The sequence below is a fragment of the Corvus brachyrhynchos genome, unplaced genomic scaffold (assembly GCF_000691975.1).
Source record: "Corvus brachyrhynchos isolate BGI_N302 unplaced genomic scaffold, ASM69197v1 scaffold89, whole genome shotgun sequence".
Taxonomy (NCBI): Eukaryota; Metazoa; Chordata; class Aves; order Passeriformes; family Corvidae; genus Corvus; species Corvus brachyrhynchos.
In genome coordinates this window covers 1,871,815-1,891,167 of record NW_008246063.1, presented here as the reverse complement: position 1 = coordinate 1,891,167, position 19,353 = coordinate 1,871,815, and the positions used below count along the sequence as shown (strand labels likewise).

Below are 19,353 nucleotides of genomic sequence, written 5' to 3'. Positions count from 1 at the left end.
CATCATTTAATCTGTTTTGAAGTTGCTTCACTGTTCCAAAGGTGTAAATGACTGCTAAGACAGACATTAAACAGGCACAGTGCCATTGCTTGATAGCAAAGACAGGAATCAGAGGCAGTGCACTCCAATTCTGGTCTTTTCATCAATAAATATTTAAGTATTCATTGAAAGTGGAAAAGATGTAAGGAAAAGAAATCGATTCCTCCCTGTCTCTCCCATATCTGAGCTGATGTGAGTTCCCTTTACCAAACTGAGCATCGTTCTGTCTCTGAGATAATTCGATTAGATTTAAGGTAAAGTTGCTCTTTAGTTTCACTTCAGATCAAAATCAAGAATGTATTAGAGATGGAGAATGTTCCCTGGTGATCTGTTGGAGAACCTGAGCCATGAAAAATCTGCTTCTCTCTGGCAGATATTGAATCCAGGTGTGCCATGGATGAGGTACCCTCTGGCTGAGCCAGACACTGAGCAGAGGGCAGGAGGAAACTCACTTTCCCATAAAACAGCTCGTTACAAACAAAAAAATAATAAATATTTAACTCAAATCCAGCTTGGAAAATTGGCTCTCCAATTATCTCTGGAAAATTGGTGAGTTTAACTGTATGTCAAGCTACTGTGATATGCTTTGTTTATATCAAACAATAAACTATACCAGCCCTTTTTGACCCAGGAGAAGCAGATGTAAATTAATATATACCTGACTCAAGATTAGCATCTGCTACTGCCCAGAAAACCTGTTGATTAAAAGCCACCACTATGTAGCTCACAGTAAATACAGTGGAAAATTATCCAGGACCAAAGAAGAAAATCAGAAATGATTGCTAGTAGTAGATAGCAGAGAAACATTAAAAAAAAAAAAAAGAAGTACAACTGGCTATTAAAATATATTTTGTACTGATAAAATTAGCCTTAATGAACTATAAAATAAATAAGCCTTAATGAACTATAGCAGCCACTTGCAGTTATTTCTGTACTAATAAGCTTGGAGAATATATTTGCCATATACTGGTCATTAACAAGATATACTTTGAAATATGTAATTCACTAAAGGAGAAGTTGCTACAAATTAAAGAGATTCCAGGGAATTTTTGTGCCTATCACCCCACAGAAATATTTGAGTGTCAGAAGAGAAGATTTCCTAGGCCAGTGAATACCCAAATTTGTTCATACAAGTTGAAATGGAGTTTTTATAGCTCCTCTCTTGCATTACATTTCTTCTCTATTGTTTCTTTGATACTGTGCTCTGGAAAAAATGTAAATAAATATTGGTCATTGGGATCTGCCTTGTAAGAACACTTAATTGGAGTCCTTAATTTCCTGTTGTAAACATAATACAAATGGCAGTTGTAAAACTGAGAACAATTTTGTTCCAAATAATCAACAAGAATGCCTCTTCATAGAGGAAACTCTTAGAAGACACAGAACTATACCAAAAAAAACCCCAAAAAATCCACCAACCCAATCCTTGCAGGAATTGAAATAGAGGAAATTCCATTTTTGGGTTAAGAAAGAAACTCTTGTTTCATTGGATAGGATTCTGTGAGAAAGCAGATGCCTTGAAAATATTCCACAGATTATACAGCTTTTTTTTTTTTTTTAATATCTGAAGAGCAGGCACACAATGAAAAGGGATCAAATGATTGCTGTTTAATGAGTTACTGCTTGTCAGCTGAGAGGCAGCAATGGCTGGGACATTATTCTTAGCAAGTTTTGATGACATGACATCGAGACTAATGCGTTCTGCTCTGCACTCTCAGCAGGCTGGGCATGGACAGCCACAGCAGTTCAGCTAATGAGAGGTAATTCAATCAACCTCGCTAACGAGCAAATTGAGGTGATCTTCCTCCACGCCACCTTGCTCATTGTTTCAGTGACAAGAAGCTTTGCCCACCTTCTGGGCTGGGATGATGAGATCCATTTGAGGCGCACAGTTGTAAATATGGTGCCTCCGTGTACAAGCCCCACAAATGCAGTAATTTCTGGTGACCTACTTGTGAGAGGAATTAAATGGTTTATTTATAGCAACACCGAAATGTAAAATTCCCATTTCAGTGTCAAAATATGGCTGTTAATTGGGGAATTCATGATCTGTCAAATCTCAAGCACCTTCCATACCAAACTCAAAAGTAAAAACACTATTTCTCCAGCAGTTACTCAGGAAATAAAGATTGCTGACTACTAAAGTCAAAAGTCTCCTTTTCCAGATACATCTAAAGAGCCTATTTTGAGAGCTGAAGCATATTCTGTAAACGAGTGATTGTTGTGAAGCAGATTCCAACTCCTTTTAAACCTTAATGAAACTGCAAGGAATATTTCAGAAAATTTACTGAGTGGGATGGAATTATAATTCTCTTTTTAAAGCTGGTTTGAGAATCTCACATCAGAGAGATGATTGCAATTAGGAGATTAGTATCTACATATTGAACAGACTATATATTGTCAAAGATATTTTACCAAAATGTGGACATTTCTAGTTCATCTTGAGCAGGTGGAGAGCTAACAAAGACATGGTTACCACTACATCAGAAAGGATGCAGAGAAGTGGGATTTTTAGAATTTCTGTATTATTTTTATGATTTTAGAATTTTTATATTTTTATATTTTTATTTCCTAAGAAGAAAAGGAGGCCACAGAAACACCCTTGAAGAAGCCCTCTACCCTTTGCCTGACGTCACTCTCAGTTTTAAAGAATAACTCCCAGATCATTGCGGCTGCTTGGAAAAAGTCACATGGCTGCAAAGGAGAATTTAACAACCTGCAGCACATCGTGGGATGAGGCCATGTCCCAAAAAAAGGTTGGGATCACCACCAGGGCTTCAGAGGAAATGGCTGGGACAAAGCACAGCAATTCAAAGAGTACATTTAATCACTTGCAATGATTTTCCTCTGACACTGAAACTCTTTACAACCTGGGGAACATCCCAAGACAGCATTTGAATTTTGGCACTAAAGAAACAGAACAATCTTCCCATCTACCTCACTCTGAGAGGCACAACACCAAACACACTGTCCCCTTGAACATCTTTCTTCTTTAAGAAATAATCACAGATGTATTGCCTTTCTAAGAGTGTGCCCTGCTGGGACATGAGATTTTCCAGCTAAACTGACAAAATATTTATTCTTTAACACACTTTTGCCAAAGAAAACCTCCTGTGCTGATTTTCAGGTTTTCTTCCACAGAGCACTGATCCAAAATTACTTTGTTTTGACACCACCACCAAGGATAATAGTCAAGTAACACTTTCAAGCAGCTTGGACACTGTCATGTAGAGAATGGCTCTGATGAACTTTGTGCTGCCCTATTCCCAAGGAAACCTCTGAGAATCTGTGGTGGGTTGACTTTGACTGGACACCAGGTGATCACCAAGCTGCTCTATCACTCCCCTCCTCAGCAGGATTGCAGCAGGGGTGGGGGTGGAGAAAATAAAATGGAACAAAAAACATTTGGACAAGGTAAAGGCAGTTTAATAAGACAAAAGTGAAGGCTTCACATGGAAGCAAAGGAAAACAAGATTTATTCTCTACTTCCCATCGACAGGCAATGTCCAGCCAGTTGAGATGACTGGAATGATGATGAAACATAGAGAATTTGTGGGGTTTGTTGGATCAATACAGGCTAGAACAGAACTGGCCACCCCTGATCCCCCAATCACCAAGCTCTGCACCCAGTGGCAGCAACCTCATCCATGTTCCCATCATTCCCAGGCCAAGAAGAACTGCTCTCCACAGAGGAATTCACTCCTTTAGCTTTACCAAAAAGAACCACACACATTTCCAAACTGACGTCACTGCAAGTCCATGGGCACCAGGATGAATGATGGACTCTCTTGTGCTGATCTTTGCTCTTGTCCCTCACAACAACAAAAGCTCAGTGTATTTTTGGGGCTCAATGAGAGAGATAATTCCAGAATTTCCAGCTGAAAATATCAGCTGATAGTGGTGCAGTGACGTGAGAGCAGTTTCTGACTCTGTGTTGCTCTTCTAAAAAGTTTAATCCTCCCTTCTCCTGGGGCTACTGATTTATGCCTCAGAGAACCCTCCTGAGCCATTAATCACTGCAACTGCTCCCTGAGCCGAGCACCAACTGCTCCCTCCCTCAGACATCGCTGCTCCTGAGGAACTGAGACTATCCATAGGGAAGAGGATACTTGGCACTGACTCATTCAAATATTTTAGACATACATTTATAACAGGTTTTCTTCTCCAAGTTGAAACTGAAATTTTAGCCACCTAAAGCCACACTTGGGCTGGTGTTGCCCACAATTCTAGCGGAAATATCAGCTTTTCACATGTTATTTCCTTAAACATCTGTGAATGGGACAATAAGTGAGAGACAAACCACTGGTCTGAATCAGTGCATCCATTTTTGTGCTGTTTCACAGTTCAAACTGTGAGTGCTGAAAATCTCCCTCTTCTGCCAGGTCCTTAGAGGTGTGTCAGGATGGTTTAAGTGTAAAGGAGTTACAAAGCATAAATAATTACTGTCTTCAGAGTGCTTTGGGAAGTTCAGATCAGAGACTTGGCATCCATCGGAAGGGTCAGCATCGTGCACAGACATTCAGCGGGAGTATCCCATTTTCCTACTGATGGCAAAGAAACCTGAGATGGGACGAAGAAAGCTGCTGGCAGTTCCAGAGTCCTACTGACTTTGGAATCAAATCAATGAATTCAAGTTAATTGAGCTGCAGGAACTGCCTGCACATTGACTCTTAAGCAAAGGTAATGTGATACATCCTCCCTTCACTCTCTCACAGAGTTAATGACCTGGCGTTATGTGATGCTTGTAAAGGTCAAAGACCGTGAAGATGGGCAACAATCATAATCTGAAGCACATTAAAACACAGTAACCTGATGGTGTGATGTCCCATCCAAACATTAATCTGTTTGGAGGTTTGTCTCAATGGTAAAAACTCTGAAATGAATCTGCCTATCTCCTGGCACTTCTGCCTTTCTTGCCCTGTTATTTTGAAGGATTTTTTTGCATAAAGCAGACTCTTGTCTCTTACAATTTCTTTTTCTTTTAGTAATCATTTCTCTCTTCTGCGCATTCATGGCAGAGATTATATTGTGCTGTCAGGGAAATAATTTAGCAGAGAGAAGTGGAGACTTGGCCATTGGAATCAAGAAGGTCTTGAAGAATACAAATGTTAGCCTAATTTAAGAAATTGGGCAGATCATAAACCTAGGCCCATTATATATTATTCAGTGAAAATTCAGATCTCATTTTTGACTAACTTAAATTTGAAGCAAAAATTTACTGCAGAATCAGGATGTACCTCAGTCTTCTTGCCAGAGCAACAATTGAGCAGGGATGCCAGGATAGGAGCAATTAATTATAGACTAAAAGACCAGAAGTGAAATGACAAGAATTGACACCTGACTCTAAATGTAGGAACTTTTTCAAATTAATAGGATACAGGGGAAAAAAAAAATATTGCAGAGCTATTGATTCCAGATTGTACTGCAGAGCAAACGTGGCAGCAGTGCCACAGCCAGGGCAGAGGGGTGAATTATTTTAGGATTTCAATGACAGCTGCCAAAAATATTATGACCCTTACAGAGCTTGAAAGGGCCAAACAAGCTTGAAAACTCAGCCACTCACATATTAAGCCACATATAGAGATGTGTGGTGAAAACAGAGACACCAAGTAAAGCCCTGTGATAACAATTTAAAAAGCAAAAGGAATGCCACGAAAGAGAACTGTCTGTGCTTTGTCCTTATTTACAGTGTTCCTTAGGTTAAATTATTTCTCTGTTCAACACTGAGTAGGAGCTGCTGTGCTTTAGCAACCTGACATTGCCAGGGAGAGATGCACCAGACAAATATCCGAATTTCTGTTGTGTGTGTCAGAAGAGGGTGCCCAGACTTGTCTCCTGCTTGGAAGGAACAACAGACCTGCAAATGCCAAGTGCCACAAAGCCACTTGTCAGTCTTTCCCTCTCTGCCACCTCGGCCCTCACAAGCCTGACACACAGAGGCTGTGATTGCATTTGTTGGTGGCAACAGGAACAGCACACAGGGACAGTGTAGTGCACGAGGGACTAAAAAAATCCAGCCAATTCAAAAAACATAAGGTCTGAAAGGAAAACAAACACCAAGGATGAGCTGTGTAAAATCAGCTGTCTGAACCTCATCTTCATTGATCAGGTTACATAAAACACTTAATCACATAAGAAACCCATAAATGAATTACACAAGGAAAGCTGTAACTGTGAGGGAAGGGAAAAATAATCCAAACTAAACCAATATTTTCTGTTTTTCTATGATAACTAATTCAATTTAAATTCAAAACAAGACAGTTGCATATTCAGGAAACACATACGTGGAGCCTGATTATTACTTTTTTACATGGACTAGAGCCCCATTAAGGAGACACTGCCCAAGATGTTACGTGAGATATTAGAAAGAAAATCTTTATAGTGAGGGTGGTGAGGCTCTGGCACAGGGTGCCCAGAGAAGCTGTGGCTGTCCCATCCCTGGAAGAGTCCAAAGCCAGTTTGGATGGGGCTTGGAGCAACCTGGTCCAGTGGAAGGTGTCTCTGCCCATGACAGGGGGTTTGGAACAAGATGATCTTCAAGGTCCCATCTAAACACAGACCATTCTACGATTCTATGGATTTTCTGTCTGTACATTCAAGATTACATGGAGACTGTAACTAGAGTGCAACTCCTTGCTCACGATATTTAATATTTTAGAAGCTTACGATGGTTCAAAATCCAAGTGGTCAAATTATCAAAAAAGGAACGAATCAATGTCTATTAAAGATTAAATAACTCTTCTCCTGTATCAGTAAGGCTTTGAGTTTCAAGTTGCTGAAGGCTGGGAGAATCTAATGAATCACAGTCCACAGGATTTAAGGAATCTACACAGCCAAGTCTGTGTGCTCAGTCCTGTACCTTTGTCTGACAGAAATGTGTCTTGGTAATGGGGTAGGCACCCTCTGCTGCAATGACTTCTTCCAAGGAAAGGGCTCAGTCAAGTCATCATTCATTCTCTCTTTGTTTGGCTAATGGGATTGAGATGAGGAAGTTGTTATTGGAAACCATATTTTCCAGCTGTCACATACATGCAGCATCTTTCTCAAAGTTTGTCACCTCTATTTTCCTATAAAAAAACTTAAAACTTAGGATTCTAACAGTCTTGATTGTCACTTCGGGTAAGTGTGCACTCATGCAAATGAGTCAAAAGAAGGGCACAGAAGGTCTGTCTAGGGTGAAATATTGACATTATACAAAGCTGCTGTTAACAAAAAGGCTTCTCTCAGACTGCTCCTGCAATACTTTCCTTTTAAATGGTCACTAATGTTGATGGAACAGCAAAAAGAGCAGCTGCAGTGTTGCTCCAATATGTGCACAATGTGACCCAAAAGTTCCTGGGCTATTTTCCTAAGGTGTCAGCAAACAAATGTTCAGACATAAGTCCTCAGGAGTTTCTCTGCATTCGCTGTAGACACTTTTCTCTCTCTCTGCCAGACAAAACTGCCCCAAGGGAGCAGTGACACGCTTATGGCAGGGCCCTCGACAGGCAAAAGTCAGGGCTGGGAGCTCTCCTGAACAGCTGCTCTCTCTGCACGCACTGAGCCAGCAGCTAATGATGGCACAACTGCTTGGGAAACTCACAGGGAAAACTGCTTTTGACTTTGCAAGATTCATCAAGTGATCTCCCCTATAGAAGGAATGGGCTTGTCTGTCCAAACCGTGTCTGATTTGTGGTGTTAGGAAAAAATTCTTCTTTTGAGAAGAACTGTTAATTCAGTATCATTATTGCAAAAGCAGAAACACCAACCAATTAAAAAAAAAAAAAAGTAAAAATACTTTTTATGCTAATGATCAAAACAATAAATAGTGATAATAGATATTAATGGCATCATTTCTTTAATTTCCTGAATAGTGACCTTCACATTTTTTATCATCTGTCATGGAAGCTAAAGAAGCCTAACTTTAATATCCTGCAAGTGGGATTTAAAACACTGGAATGGAGTGACTGGTGCTTTTTCTTTTGGCTCCTTACTAATCCAGCATGGAGCCAACACTTTGAAGAGATGTTAAATGGAAGTTCTTTCCAGTCATTACCAAATTTGGGATTTTATTCAGTGATATGTCCTGTGCCAACCAGAGTATTTAGTAATTAGTTCCCTCACTTGCTTTCCTCCCTTTACTTTCTCTGAAGTCATGCAGAGCTGTTACACAATAAACTCCAGCTGTTCCCAATCACCCTAAAGTGTGTAAGAGAGCTTTATATGAACCTGTTTCTTGAGGTAGTCTTTAAATCCACTGATATTTTAATATCCACAGACTTTTTAAAAATCCATTTGGATTAAAATTCAAAATAGAATTGTATCTATCTCTATGGACATGGAAACCCTGAAAACATCCTGGTTTAGAAATCTTCAAAGCATAAATAGGAAATCTGCTGCACACCACTTGGGCTAACCCAGATGAAGAACCACTTATAAAGATCAGAAATCATCCTTGTTCCAGTAGAACTCAATTCTGGTCCTTCCTCCAGTTCTACTGCTGCAGAGCAACTCTTGTTTTAGAAGCTCAATAATTAGTTTCACAACTAATGATGAAAAGTAGAGCATTATATTTTTCCTGGGGCTTTCATTAGTATCTCTAAGTTCACTTCCCTCAAGACATGGATCTCTTAACAGGAGATTAATTTTACTTTTCCAATGGAGTTTTAGTGTAAGAATATTTTGTTCTCTGACTTTCTCCACTAAAGGGGTTTAGATTAAAATATGTCTAGATGTAGTCAACTGTTGATAAGATTTGTAATTTCCAGTAGATAGGAATATTTAACTACACTAAAAGAAATTGTATTCTATTGCAGATTACTGTGATGGAACACATTTCCAAACTAATGCAGAGTAAAACCAGAGTTATGCAATTAAAATTATTGTAGTTGCTCTAGATTTAAATTATCAGGACAGATCACTGTTTGCACCCATAACAGTGTCTATTCTATAAAAATGGGATAAAAAAATATATAGAAATGATAAAAGAAAGAAAGAAAGAAAGAAAGAAAGAAAGAAAGAAAGAAAGAAAGAAAGAAAGAAAGAAAGAAAGAAAGAAAGAAAGAAGTGCTTTAGCATCAATATTCAATCAATTAAAGGACCATTTCACTGATATCATCCTCATATCAGCATATCAGGGCTGGCCAAACTAAGTGAACATTCAAGGGTAGCAAAATATTTCTGTCTGGTTCTCCTAGCAATGATGTAGGGCTTGTGATCATCCTCATCCAAACCAGGGAGATGGTTCTTGACATCCTTCAACAACTTTGTTTTTCTTTCTTTGGTTTGTACAATTCCTTCTTATACCCAAATTTTGACGTCCACAATGTCATGGCAGAAGAAGTTCCAGAGCTTTAGAAGTGTGAAGAATCATCTTTCTGTGATGGTTTTGAACAAACCCTTTTTATTTTCCAGTGGAAAGAAGGCACATTAGAAGCCTTATCCTCAGGTGGAAGGAGAGCATTCTCAAGTAGCACTGAACCCTTGTTAAACAAAAGAATTAACAAAATCTCTCTATCCCATGCGCTTTCCCTAGGAGAGTTTCACAGGAAAGCTGCTGCCTGCAGGAAAAGTCCCATTGGTGCTTTTGGGCTCTGGCTTTACCAGGTGGAACCCCTGCCCTGGCAGCAGGCACACAGCTCCCCTTTGGGAATAGAAAATCTGTAAATCTGATATGCTCTCCTTGAATAATGGCCTGGTAGCTTTCTAAAGAAGAGAGACCCAGACATGCTTTGCATCAGAAGGAGAATATCAGAAATAATTGATGAGTCATTCTCCCAGGGCAATGAGGGAAAAGAAAGGAAAATAAAAAGGGTTTTGGGTCTTATACTTGACACTTAAAGCAGATTTTGTTTTACAAAGTAAACATACTATAGGTGAAACTTCACTAATAGGATGAAGTTGCTTTGATATCTCACCTGTATTCATATATTACAGTCCAATCCTCTTACTAGAGACCAATATTCCTTTTAGGGGTAGGTCCAGAGCAAAGTTCACCAAAATTCCATTTTTATTTTTCATCCCTACTAAAATCTCCAGTTGTTTGTCCTCCTGCTCCTCAGGAGGGTCTCTGGAACATCTCAGAAGACAAAGCTCTTGGAAACACCTCTGGGCTGTTGGATTGCCCCTCACCCTGCTCCAGCCAGGAGTCTTTAACACTCCTTCTGCATTTCTAACTCTTAATCCTAAAAATTAGTATCCATTAGTTAGCAGTGCTACAAGATTCATGTAAAATCAAACATGACACAAACAGTAGAGGAAAGAGTCATATGATGTTTTGTTGGAATATCACCTTGGCTTAATTTTAAGGATCCATTAAGAATATTTCTAATACCCTTTAAAAGAAAATATTTTAGAAGGCCAGACCTGACTCTGCAGTTGAAGATATTTTTTTCTTACCATGATTAGCTTTTTAAACTGTCTCTCAGCCACCTTAGAGTTTGATAAAAGATTTGGTTAAAGGGTTTTACCTGTGCAAACCTCAGCCAGGTCAGCGCTTGACGGAGACTGCAATGATTATGACAATGAGCAGCAGAACGGCCAAAGCGATGGAGAGAAGGCAGCACTTCATCTTCCTGGCTCGTAGCTGAGAGGAGAAAGACAAAGAAATGAATTCATGGAGATTAAATCCACAGAGAAATGTTGTTATTTTTCCATTGGAAGAATGGTTTGGAACAAGAAACAACATAGAGAAGTTGTCTACTTTTTTGGACTGACTTATCCTTCCAGATAATCCAGATTCTTCCTCGTCCATACAATCCACTTTTCTCCACTACTTTCTTGCTGCTTAAATCACTATGTCACTCTAAATTTTCAGGCTTTTCAGGATCAGATTATCTTAATATTACTGCTGCTACCCACTTTCCCTTCCTTTCCTTCCCCTAACTGCTGCAATCAGGTCTCCCAGTCTGCCTTGGATCCTTCTCTAACTGCGTTACACCACTCTGCACTGCACTGCATTTCCCACAGAGCCATTGTTTCCCAGCTCTTCTGTTCTATGGATGTTTTGGTCTCTTGCACTGCAAAAGACAGGCGATTCATCTCTTCCATTGGTGCTCCAAACCCAGTGTTCCATTCCCTCTCAGTGCCCAAACAAGCTGGAGAAGCACTTCCAGCAGGGAACTGTGATTCATGACCTGTCTTCCAGAATCAACCACCAACCAAACTGGTGCTTTCATCAAATTGTGGATTTCCAGATATTATTTTTTTTCACATTAAAATGCTGTACTGTCCTGCCTCCCTAGCAGATAATCAGGGAATCATCGTGGCTCTCCATCAGTTTTTCAATCATTCAAATAGATACGTTTTCTTTGGTTTGGAAGAGAAAAAAAGGTGTTTTAAATATATCATTCCACGTGCACATGTGAAGAAAGAGCTTCTTGTCAGGTGTGCTCAGAGGGAGTGTGTGAAGGGACACTATTCCCCTTCCCAAACCCCTACTTTGGGGCACAGATTTATTCACACTTTTCCATCAGTATACTGTGACTCTTGGGGGAGAATATGGGTGGACAAAGGCTCACAGAAATTACTGTGGGGCTGGTGAGGGCCTGGCACAGGTTTCCCAGAGAAGCTGTAGCTGCCCCATCCCTGGAAGTGTCCAAGGTCAGGTTGGATGGAGCAACCTGGTCTAGTGGAAGATGTCCCTGCCCCATGGCAGGGGTTGGAACTGGATGGTCTTTAAGGTCCCTTCCAACCTAAAGCATTCTCTGATTCTCTGATTCTCTTTTTTATTTTTTACACACACAAATGGATGTTTCTTCATAGTGGATCCTCACCTGACGCTTTAATTTCCTGAGGAGTAATTGCAGGGCATCCTGAAAGCTCAGCCCATGAGACAACAGACTTGCTACTGCCTCCCCTACAATTTTAACCTTCATTAATTCCAAGTCAAACCAGGAAACCTCTGCTTCAAACTGCAGACTTTCAAAGGCACTTGGATGTCCTTGCCCACTTCTAAAATGTCAGAGCCTGTGTTTGGTCAGCAGAGGATGCTAATGGGTCATTTAGCTTCAAGCAGCATTCTCAGATAGTCCCAATAAGCGCTTCAAAGACTGCACAGTTATCACTTCACATGGCTTTTCCATCACTCCCTTGGCAGAGAGATTCCCTTCTTTTGCTCTTTCTAGCACTACAAAGTCCTAGTCACTCTTATTTTGCATTTGCATAGTCTCTTCTCCATTCCCTTTTTCCTTGCTTTTAACCAACTAAACCATAAACAGACTGAGACTGATCAGAGGGCGGGAGAGATGCAGCCCAGCCTGAATCCTGGGATCTGGTTCATATTTTATGAGCTTGTCCTGGCTGGAAAGTCAGGATAATTATTCCTGTTCTTTAAAATATCTCCTAGCAGATTTAGTATAACTGTCCTTCACAGCCGTATATCCCGTGGCAGGATTCTCCTGTTTATTCCTAGTTTTGTTGCATTGGTTTTTTTTCCTTATTTTATATTTCAATAAGGAAAATGTTAAATTCTTTGAATTTCTTTAGTCTCCAGCCATAAATCTGTACATGCTGGTGGAGCAGTAGAAGCAGCTTCTGATCCCTGCCTGAACACATCACCTTTCCTACAGATCCTGAGGAAGCGTGGCAGGATACCATCACCCCAGCTTTTTGTCACTGGGTTAGAAAAATACTGATAGATGAGCAAAAGCAGCATCTCCCTTCACTGCACAAGTGCACACCCTGCTTCAGGAAGGGCCTTGAAAGAATCCCTTCAATGAGACTTGGCACAAAGGTTGGATGATCTTGGAGGTCTTTTCCAGCCTTAATACTCTATGATTTTATGATAGCCTGTGGAGCTCACCAAGCCTGTCCTGTGGAGAGGACCAGCCTGAATTTCTGTGAGCTCCTGGGACCCTTTCCCTGCCTTTATCAGAGGAGAAAGACACAAGCACAGAGGGTGTTGAACAGATCCTCTTCCCCAGACAGAATCTGAGTGCTGTGGTATGGGCACCCTCACCTGAATAATACATAAATATACACCAATAAGCAACATAAATAATAACATTACATCTAACTCTGCTTATTATCCCTAATTTAGGTTAACAGAATCTGATTGACAAACTGAGATTATAAATGATGCCTTAATGCCTCACTGCCGTTCTTGAGGGAAATTGAGAGACAAAATAAACACATCCCTTTTAATGAGTTTTTCAAAGAGTTTTTTTAATAACCCTGAAGTAACCATCACACACTGGAAGCACAGCAACATCAGAAATGTAAGCACTGAGCAGCTGAGACATTCCAGAGTTTGTGTTTTCCATGTATGCATATATGGGAGCAATTATTCCCCTCCCTCTAAAGTAGGATTTCTGCCTTATTATAATTATTATGCTGTGTGCATCACACATGTTTAGAAATGTTACTTATCTACTCAAGTTTTTTTAGGACATCTATCTAAAGTCATGTTCACACGAGACCATGCAAAGCTTTCAGTTAATGTAAAGATCCTAATTTTTTAATGGGGTTTCCATGACAGCAGATTCCTATAATTAATACTTTTTATCCCAAACATCAATGCAGTGATTAGGTTATATCTATTTGAAGTGGAGGAAGAAGGGACACATTCCATGGGTGAAAGTACAGCTGATCTCAAGAGAGTTCCAGTTTTCCAAAGGAATAAAAGAATAAAAAGCAAATGTGATTTATGATACCACACCTTGAATCAAAGTTAATCTACACTTATATGGCAATGGAAAACTGTTTCCAAACATGTAACAGGATTTCTCACCAGGACAAGTTCCTCACTGCCCCGAGACAGACACTACAAGGTTTCTGCCAAAATTTTAGTAGTCTCAGAATAACAGAACCACAGCCACAGAAAAGCTGAGGCAAAATTAAAAAAAAAAAAACAAAACCAAAACAACCCACAAAAAGCCAAACCACCTGTAAAATGAATCATTTATATTACAGCATAATTCTTCAGGGAGCTTTGCATTTTTACAGCATTTCCCACACATCTGACTAATACGCAGTTGATTCCACTCATCTTCTCCCAGCTCTTTCTTCCCTCAGCTGCTGAGGATCCTTCTCTCACACTGTGCATTATTCCTATTCCCTATCTTCCTTGACTTTCCTGGAAGCTCTGAGGCAATGTGACCTCCTCTCAGTTCCTGCAACCACACCCATGGTTCCTCAGAGGGGCATTTTAAGACCATTTTGCCCAGAATCTTCTTCTTGGATTTGGAGCATTCTTAGATGTTTCCAGACAAGATATATCCAGGACCACTGGCACAGCAGATGGATCAACAGCTGAGGGGAACTCTTGGTACAAACAAAATTTGGAGGCTCTTCACTTCAAAAAGTATCCGGAAAACCTGAGGGAATAACTGTTTTGTTGTTTGTTTGTTTGTTTGTTTGTTTTTCCCAGAGACCTGGAGTTTTTGCCAAACACTTCTGGAGGTCACAAAAATCTATGGCTGCTTTCTCCAGTGTTTGTCCTATTATATTGCAAAACTCTGTCCACATACAGGAGCTTCTGGAATTTAACAAAACCTCCCAAAAAACATGTTCCTCCCAGGGAAACATGCATCTTGGAACTCACTTTGGAAAACACCAACTCCCTTTAACTATCTGTTAAAATGAGTGTTTAAATAGAGATAGAGAAGTCAATGCAACAAACAACTTCAGGCTCAGTTTGGGAAAAGTTCAAAGCTACAAGATTAGCTTCTGTTGGAAAATGTATGAGAAATAATTATAAGCCCACTATCTGATTTCATTTTAATTATCTTAGCTTATTCTAAACCTTGAGTGCTATGCAGCAGCACTGCTCTGGTTTTATAGCTCTGTCCCAACCTGTTGTAAGTCCATTTCCCGTAACACCTAGAATTTGTTGATTAAATTGGAGCTAATCGATTTTCTTTGTACACATTCTCCCAAGATGAAAAGGATGCAACATGGGACAAAAAAAATTTGAATCCTGTAGCAAGATGTAATGGCTTTTTACAGCTGTTTTTTTCTGGGCTCTCAGGGTTTTTTAGTAAAATAAGTAAAGATATATTTTAATCCTGACAGAGGCTCTTTAAACACACATGTGAAATAGGAGTGAAAAGCAGGGAAGAAACGAGCAAGGCTATTTAGGGACACAGCTGAGAAGCACTTTATATTGACAGGCAAGCTGGAAGTGACTGAGCCTGGAAGAAACCTTTCCCTCATTGTTTCAAAAAATTAAGCTGCAAGTCATATTTTATAGCCTAGAAGATATTTATTTCTTGGGGGTGAAATGTTTAAAGATATTTTAATTATGTCACAACAGATAGTTAAGTAATTAAAACCCATTAAAGCCCATTACGGCCCCAGGCCCAGAAAAGCAAGTTTCATCTTGGAAATTCCTAAGCAAACCATTTACAAGGAGGAAAAAAAAATGCTATCTTGCTAAGGATTCAAAAACTAGCTGAGGGCAAGCATAAATAATAGAAGAGGCTAAAGGAAACTCTTTTTCCAGTATTTATATTGAATAGAAAAAAAACAAAAAAACCCAAAAAATAAAACAAAACAAAAAAAGCAGCATTGAGCTTCTCTACCCTCTGTGGATTTGTTACATTATGGACTGTAAGGCTGGGAGGTTGAGATTTCTCAACTGCCTCCACAAAGGAGGTGAAAATCCCTAGAAACAGGAATTTTAGTTCAGACAGGGATTTGTACTAAAACAACTGCTCTATTCTGGGAACATCAGAACATGTGACACCGCTTCAGAGCAAAGATACACCCTACAACTTCGTGGCTGGGGCATTTTCTAGGTCTTCTGCAGGAAAAAATCGGGCAGGTTGCTTTTATTAGCTCAATTAATCTCTCGAGTATCCCACCTTTATTCCACCTCTCCCAGGTCTCAGTCCTGGCACTGGGATAAGGATGATGACAGTAACCAAAGAGCTTTGTCCAAGAGGGTTAACTCAAGACCACATGACTCTGTCCCTCCCTCCTGCAGTGTCAAATAATATAAACATTCATAGAAAAATAGGATTGTTAAGATTGGAAAAGACCTTTACAATCCCCAAGTCCAACCATCAACCCAGCAAGCACCACCATGTTCACCATTAAACCATGTCCTCGAGTTTAATATCCACAGGCTTTTTAACAACTCCAAGGAAGATGACTCCACCACTTCCCTGGGCAGCTTCTTCCAATGCTTGACAACAGTTTCTGTGAAGAATTTTCTTCCTAATACCCAATCTAAACTTCCACTGTTACAATTTGAGACTATTTCCTCTTGGCCCATCACTTGTTACCTGGGAGAAGAGATTGACCCCTACCTCATTGCAATCTCATTGCAGGGAGTTTTAGAAAGCAATAAGGTCTTCCCTCAGACTCCTTTTGTCCAGTTTAGGAGAGAGGCCTAGGAATAGGCCTGGAAATACCCTGGGCTTTTCAGACTTTGGTTTTATGAGCAAGACTGTCTTAGAGGAAAAAAGTCAACTTCTTCATTATCACTTCTTAGGTTATTATGGTGAGCAAGCAAAAATCTAGCCATGTACTCAATGCCAAAAGTCCCGATAAGACAACCCATTTTACTTTCAGAGAGGCTTACCCATATTTTAAATGCAATTTTAAAATAATGAACAAATCATGATGCATTTTCGAAATGAGCCAGGACTGCAAGAACTTCTGAAAGTACAATTCCACTACGCGAGCAAAGAAACCACTGCAGACTAATCTGCTCTGGAAATTTATTTCCTGCAAACCCATTCAGCAGATAACAACAAAAATTATTAAATTTAGCAACCACACAATAAGAGCCTCCAGTTACCAGGTCAGGTCCTTTTAAGGGCCTCTGTTGGGCAATGAAAACCCACCCTGATTAATTTTCAAGTGCTGCTTCCTTTATTGTAAGATTAACAAATCTGTTTGACATAAAATGGTTCATTTTATATGCAAATCTCTGTAGAGAGTTTTGTGACATTAAAGAGGTTCACACAATTTTGTTCACCCTGACCTCAGAGGTCATTTGGAATTTCATGAAAGCATTTGTCTATGCCCTTAATATGCATTTTGAAAGCTAATTTCAGGTCTGCTGGATTGAGAGCCCAGGTTCTTAATTACATTTGGACGTGTTTATACAGAGATGATATTATGAATCTGAAACTGTCATTCCAATGGACAATAGCAGAAGCTCTGCTGAAGGCTGGGGAGTTCTCATGGGAGAGGAAAAGGAAAAATTGGAGAAACACAGCAGAAAATCAGACTTTGTAGATGTGTGTACCTCCAAGAATTATGTAAATATACAGAGGGGAAAAAGTCCCCTTGCACTTGCAACATTACTTTCATTATTATTACTCTTATTATTGTTATTATTATTATTAGCATTGATAAGATCCGTTAGCTAAGCCATACACAATCAGCTCTGATAAGAGAGTAAACACTCTGTGTTATTGCAGTGGAAGGGAGGAACCTGACCTTTAACGTGCGTACAAATTAAAACGCACTGACCAAATTTGGTGACCTTTATAGTATAGCTTCCTTATAGAGCCACAATGAATTTGCTATCAAATATCACTGCTTCTGCAGGCAGGCTAGAAAAGGCCAGGAATATTATTAAGCACTTACAGTGTTTTTAAATGAGAACAAAGTAGACAAGTTACATATTAATAAAACCCAGAAGATATGAGAGCAACAGGGAAAGGCCAGCCCACAGCAGCAAGGAAATAGATCACTTGGCTTTGACATATTGTGTTTGGGCCTTCACTTCCACGTCATTTGGACTGATTCCACACTTTCCGTTATGAAGCTGTGTCTGTGTATTTGCTGCTTTCCACTCATTCTGTGCAGTATTCCCATTCCCCATAAGTCTCTTCATTATTCCCTTCTTATTAATTACATTTCTTCACGTATTTCTCTGGAAGTGTTCAAGGCCAGGTTGGATGGGGCCCTCAGTAACCTGATCTACGGGGAGTGTCCCTGCTTATGGCAGCAGGGATGGAACTGGATGATCTCTAAGGTCCTTTCCAACCCAAACTATTCCATGATTCCACATGTTTCTATGCGATATCCCAAGTGAAGCCAAGTGCCATCTACAGATCTGATTCCTCAGCATATCCTACAGCAAGACTGTATTTTCTGCCACTTATTTAGCCAGGGATAACCATCTAGGACTGGATTTCCACACCTGGAATCTACCTCAAAATTAAAAGCTATTAAAAGCTTTTCCTTTAAGCTATTAAAAACTATTCCTTTTAAATTAAAACATGCCAGCCAAATCAAAGAAGAAAACTATTGAAAAATGTCTAAGTGTCCCACCCTGAAAAAGAAAATGGACACATTTTCTCTAGTGCCTCCCTGCTTTGGGGAAAAATCACAGAATCATTAAGGTTGGAAAAGATCTCCAAGACCATCAAGTCTGACCTTTGGCCGATCATCACCTTGCCCAATAAACCATATCGAGAAGTGCCACATCTACTTGTTTTTTGAACACTTACAGGGATGGTGACTCCACCCCATCCCTGAGCAGCCTGTTCCAGAGCTTGACCATTCTTTCAGTGAATATATTTTCCCTAATGTCCAACCTGAACCTCCCCTGGTGCAACTTGAAGCCATTTTCCCTTGTCCTCTGTAATAAGGAATGGGGAGAAAGGGGATTGTCCCTTTGATGAGGGTGCTCATTTTAGTATTTCTGGGAAATTTGGCTCAGTTTAGGAAAGATATGACTTCTCTCAAACCCTTATTCATGTACACTCTTCACTAGTTTAAAATCTGAGATAATTTTCACCATCTGCCACATCGATCAGGATGAGGATGGCAGCACAATGCTTTCTGTGTTGACTTGCCTAAAAGCTGACAGGGGCTGATGTTGAGCCTGTACACACAGATTTAATTGCTGCATTTTCTACCTTCTGAATGCTTGAATTAGCAATCTTAATATTCCCCTAATACACTTGTTTTTCTAATGGCTGAGACATCATTTGTAATAACACATGATAATGGCTTACATTTCCAGCACGCCTTTCAAGGCAGCAAACCTCCAACGTGATTTACAAATTCACTATAAAGAGGATTATCTTTTTACCAGCTCTGGAATGAAGCCACCTACCTCTGGCAGCTGTCTGAGTTCTACACAGCAAACCCAGCCAGCAATTTAAAGCAGGTAATGACTGGTGTGTGCACCTGAAACAGCAGAGACCGCATTTCCCAAATCAGAATTCACCCAATGTAGCAAAACAAGCGCTTATACTTTTGCAGAAACCACCTTGAGATGCTTAAAAGCCCCACACAAGCAGATTCAGAGACAACTGAACTGCCCCAGCAATTCAAACCTGGCAAGGGAGAAACACGGCAAGGGAGCAGAGCAGAGAGAGAATGATTTGACCACATTAAAGCTGTGCAGTGCTCAAAGAAAACCTTCCT

At 40.0% G+C, this 19,353-nt stretch overlaps 1 protein-coding gene across 4 annotated transcripts in view; it reads right to left on the bottom strand.

Moving 5' to 3' along the window:
* The window catches only part of TSNARE1 (t-SNARE domain containing 1), a 447,763-nt gene that overhangs the window by 50,272 nt on the left and 378,138 nt on the right, over nucleotides 1-19,353 (bottom strand). For all 4 annotated transcript variants that reach the window (XM_017746684.1, XM_008643063.2, XM_017746682.1 and 1 more), the window contains one exon: nucleotides 10,488-10,603. In XM_017746684.1, the coding sequence (XP_017602173.1) occupies nucleotides 10,508-10,603 (96 nt within the window). In that variant the 3' untranslated portion in view covers nucleotides 10,488-10,507. The remainder of the gene's footprint in view (nucleotides 1-10,487; nucleotides 10,604-19,353) is intronic.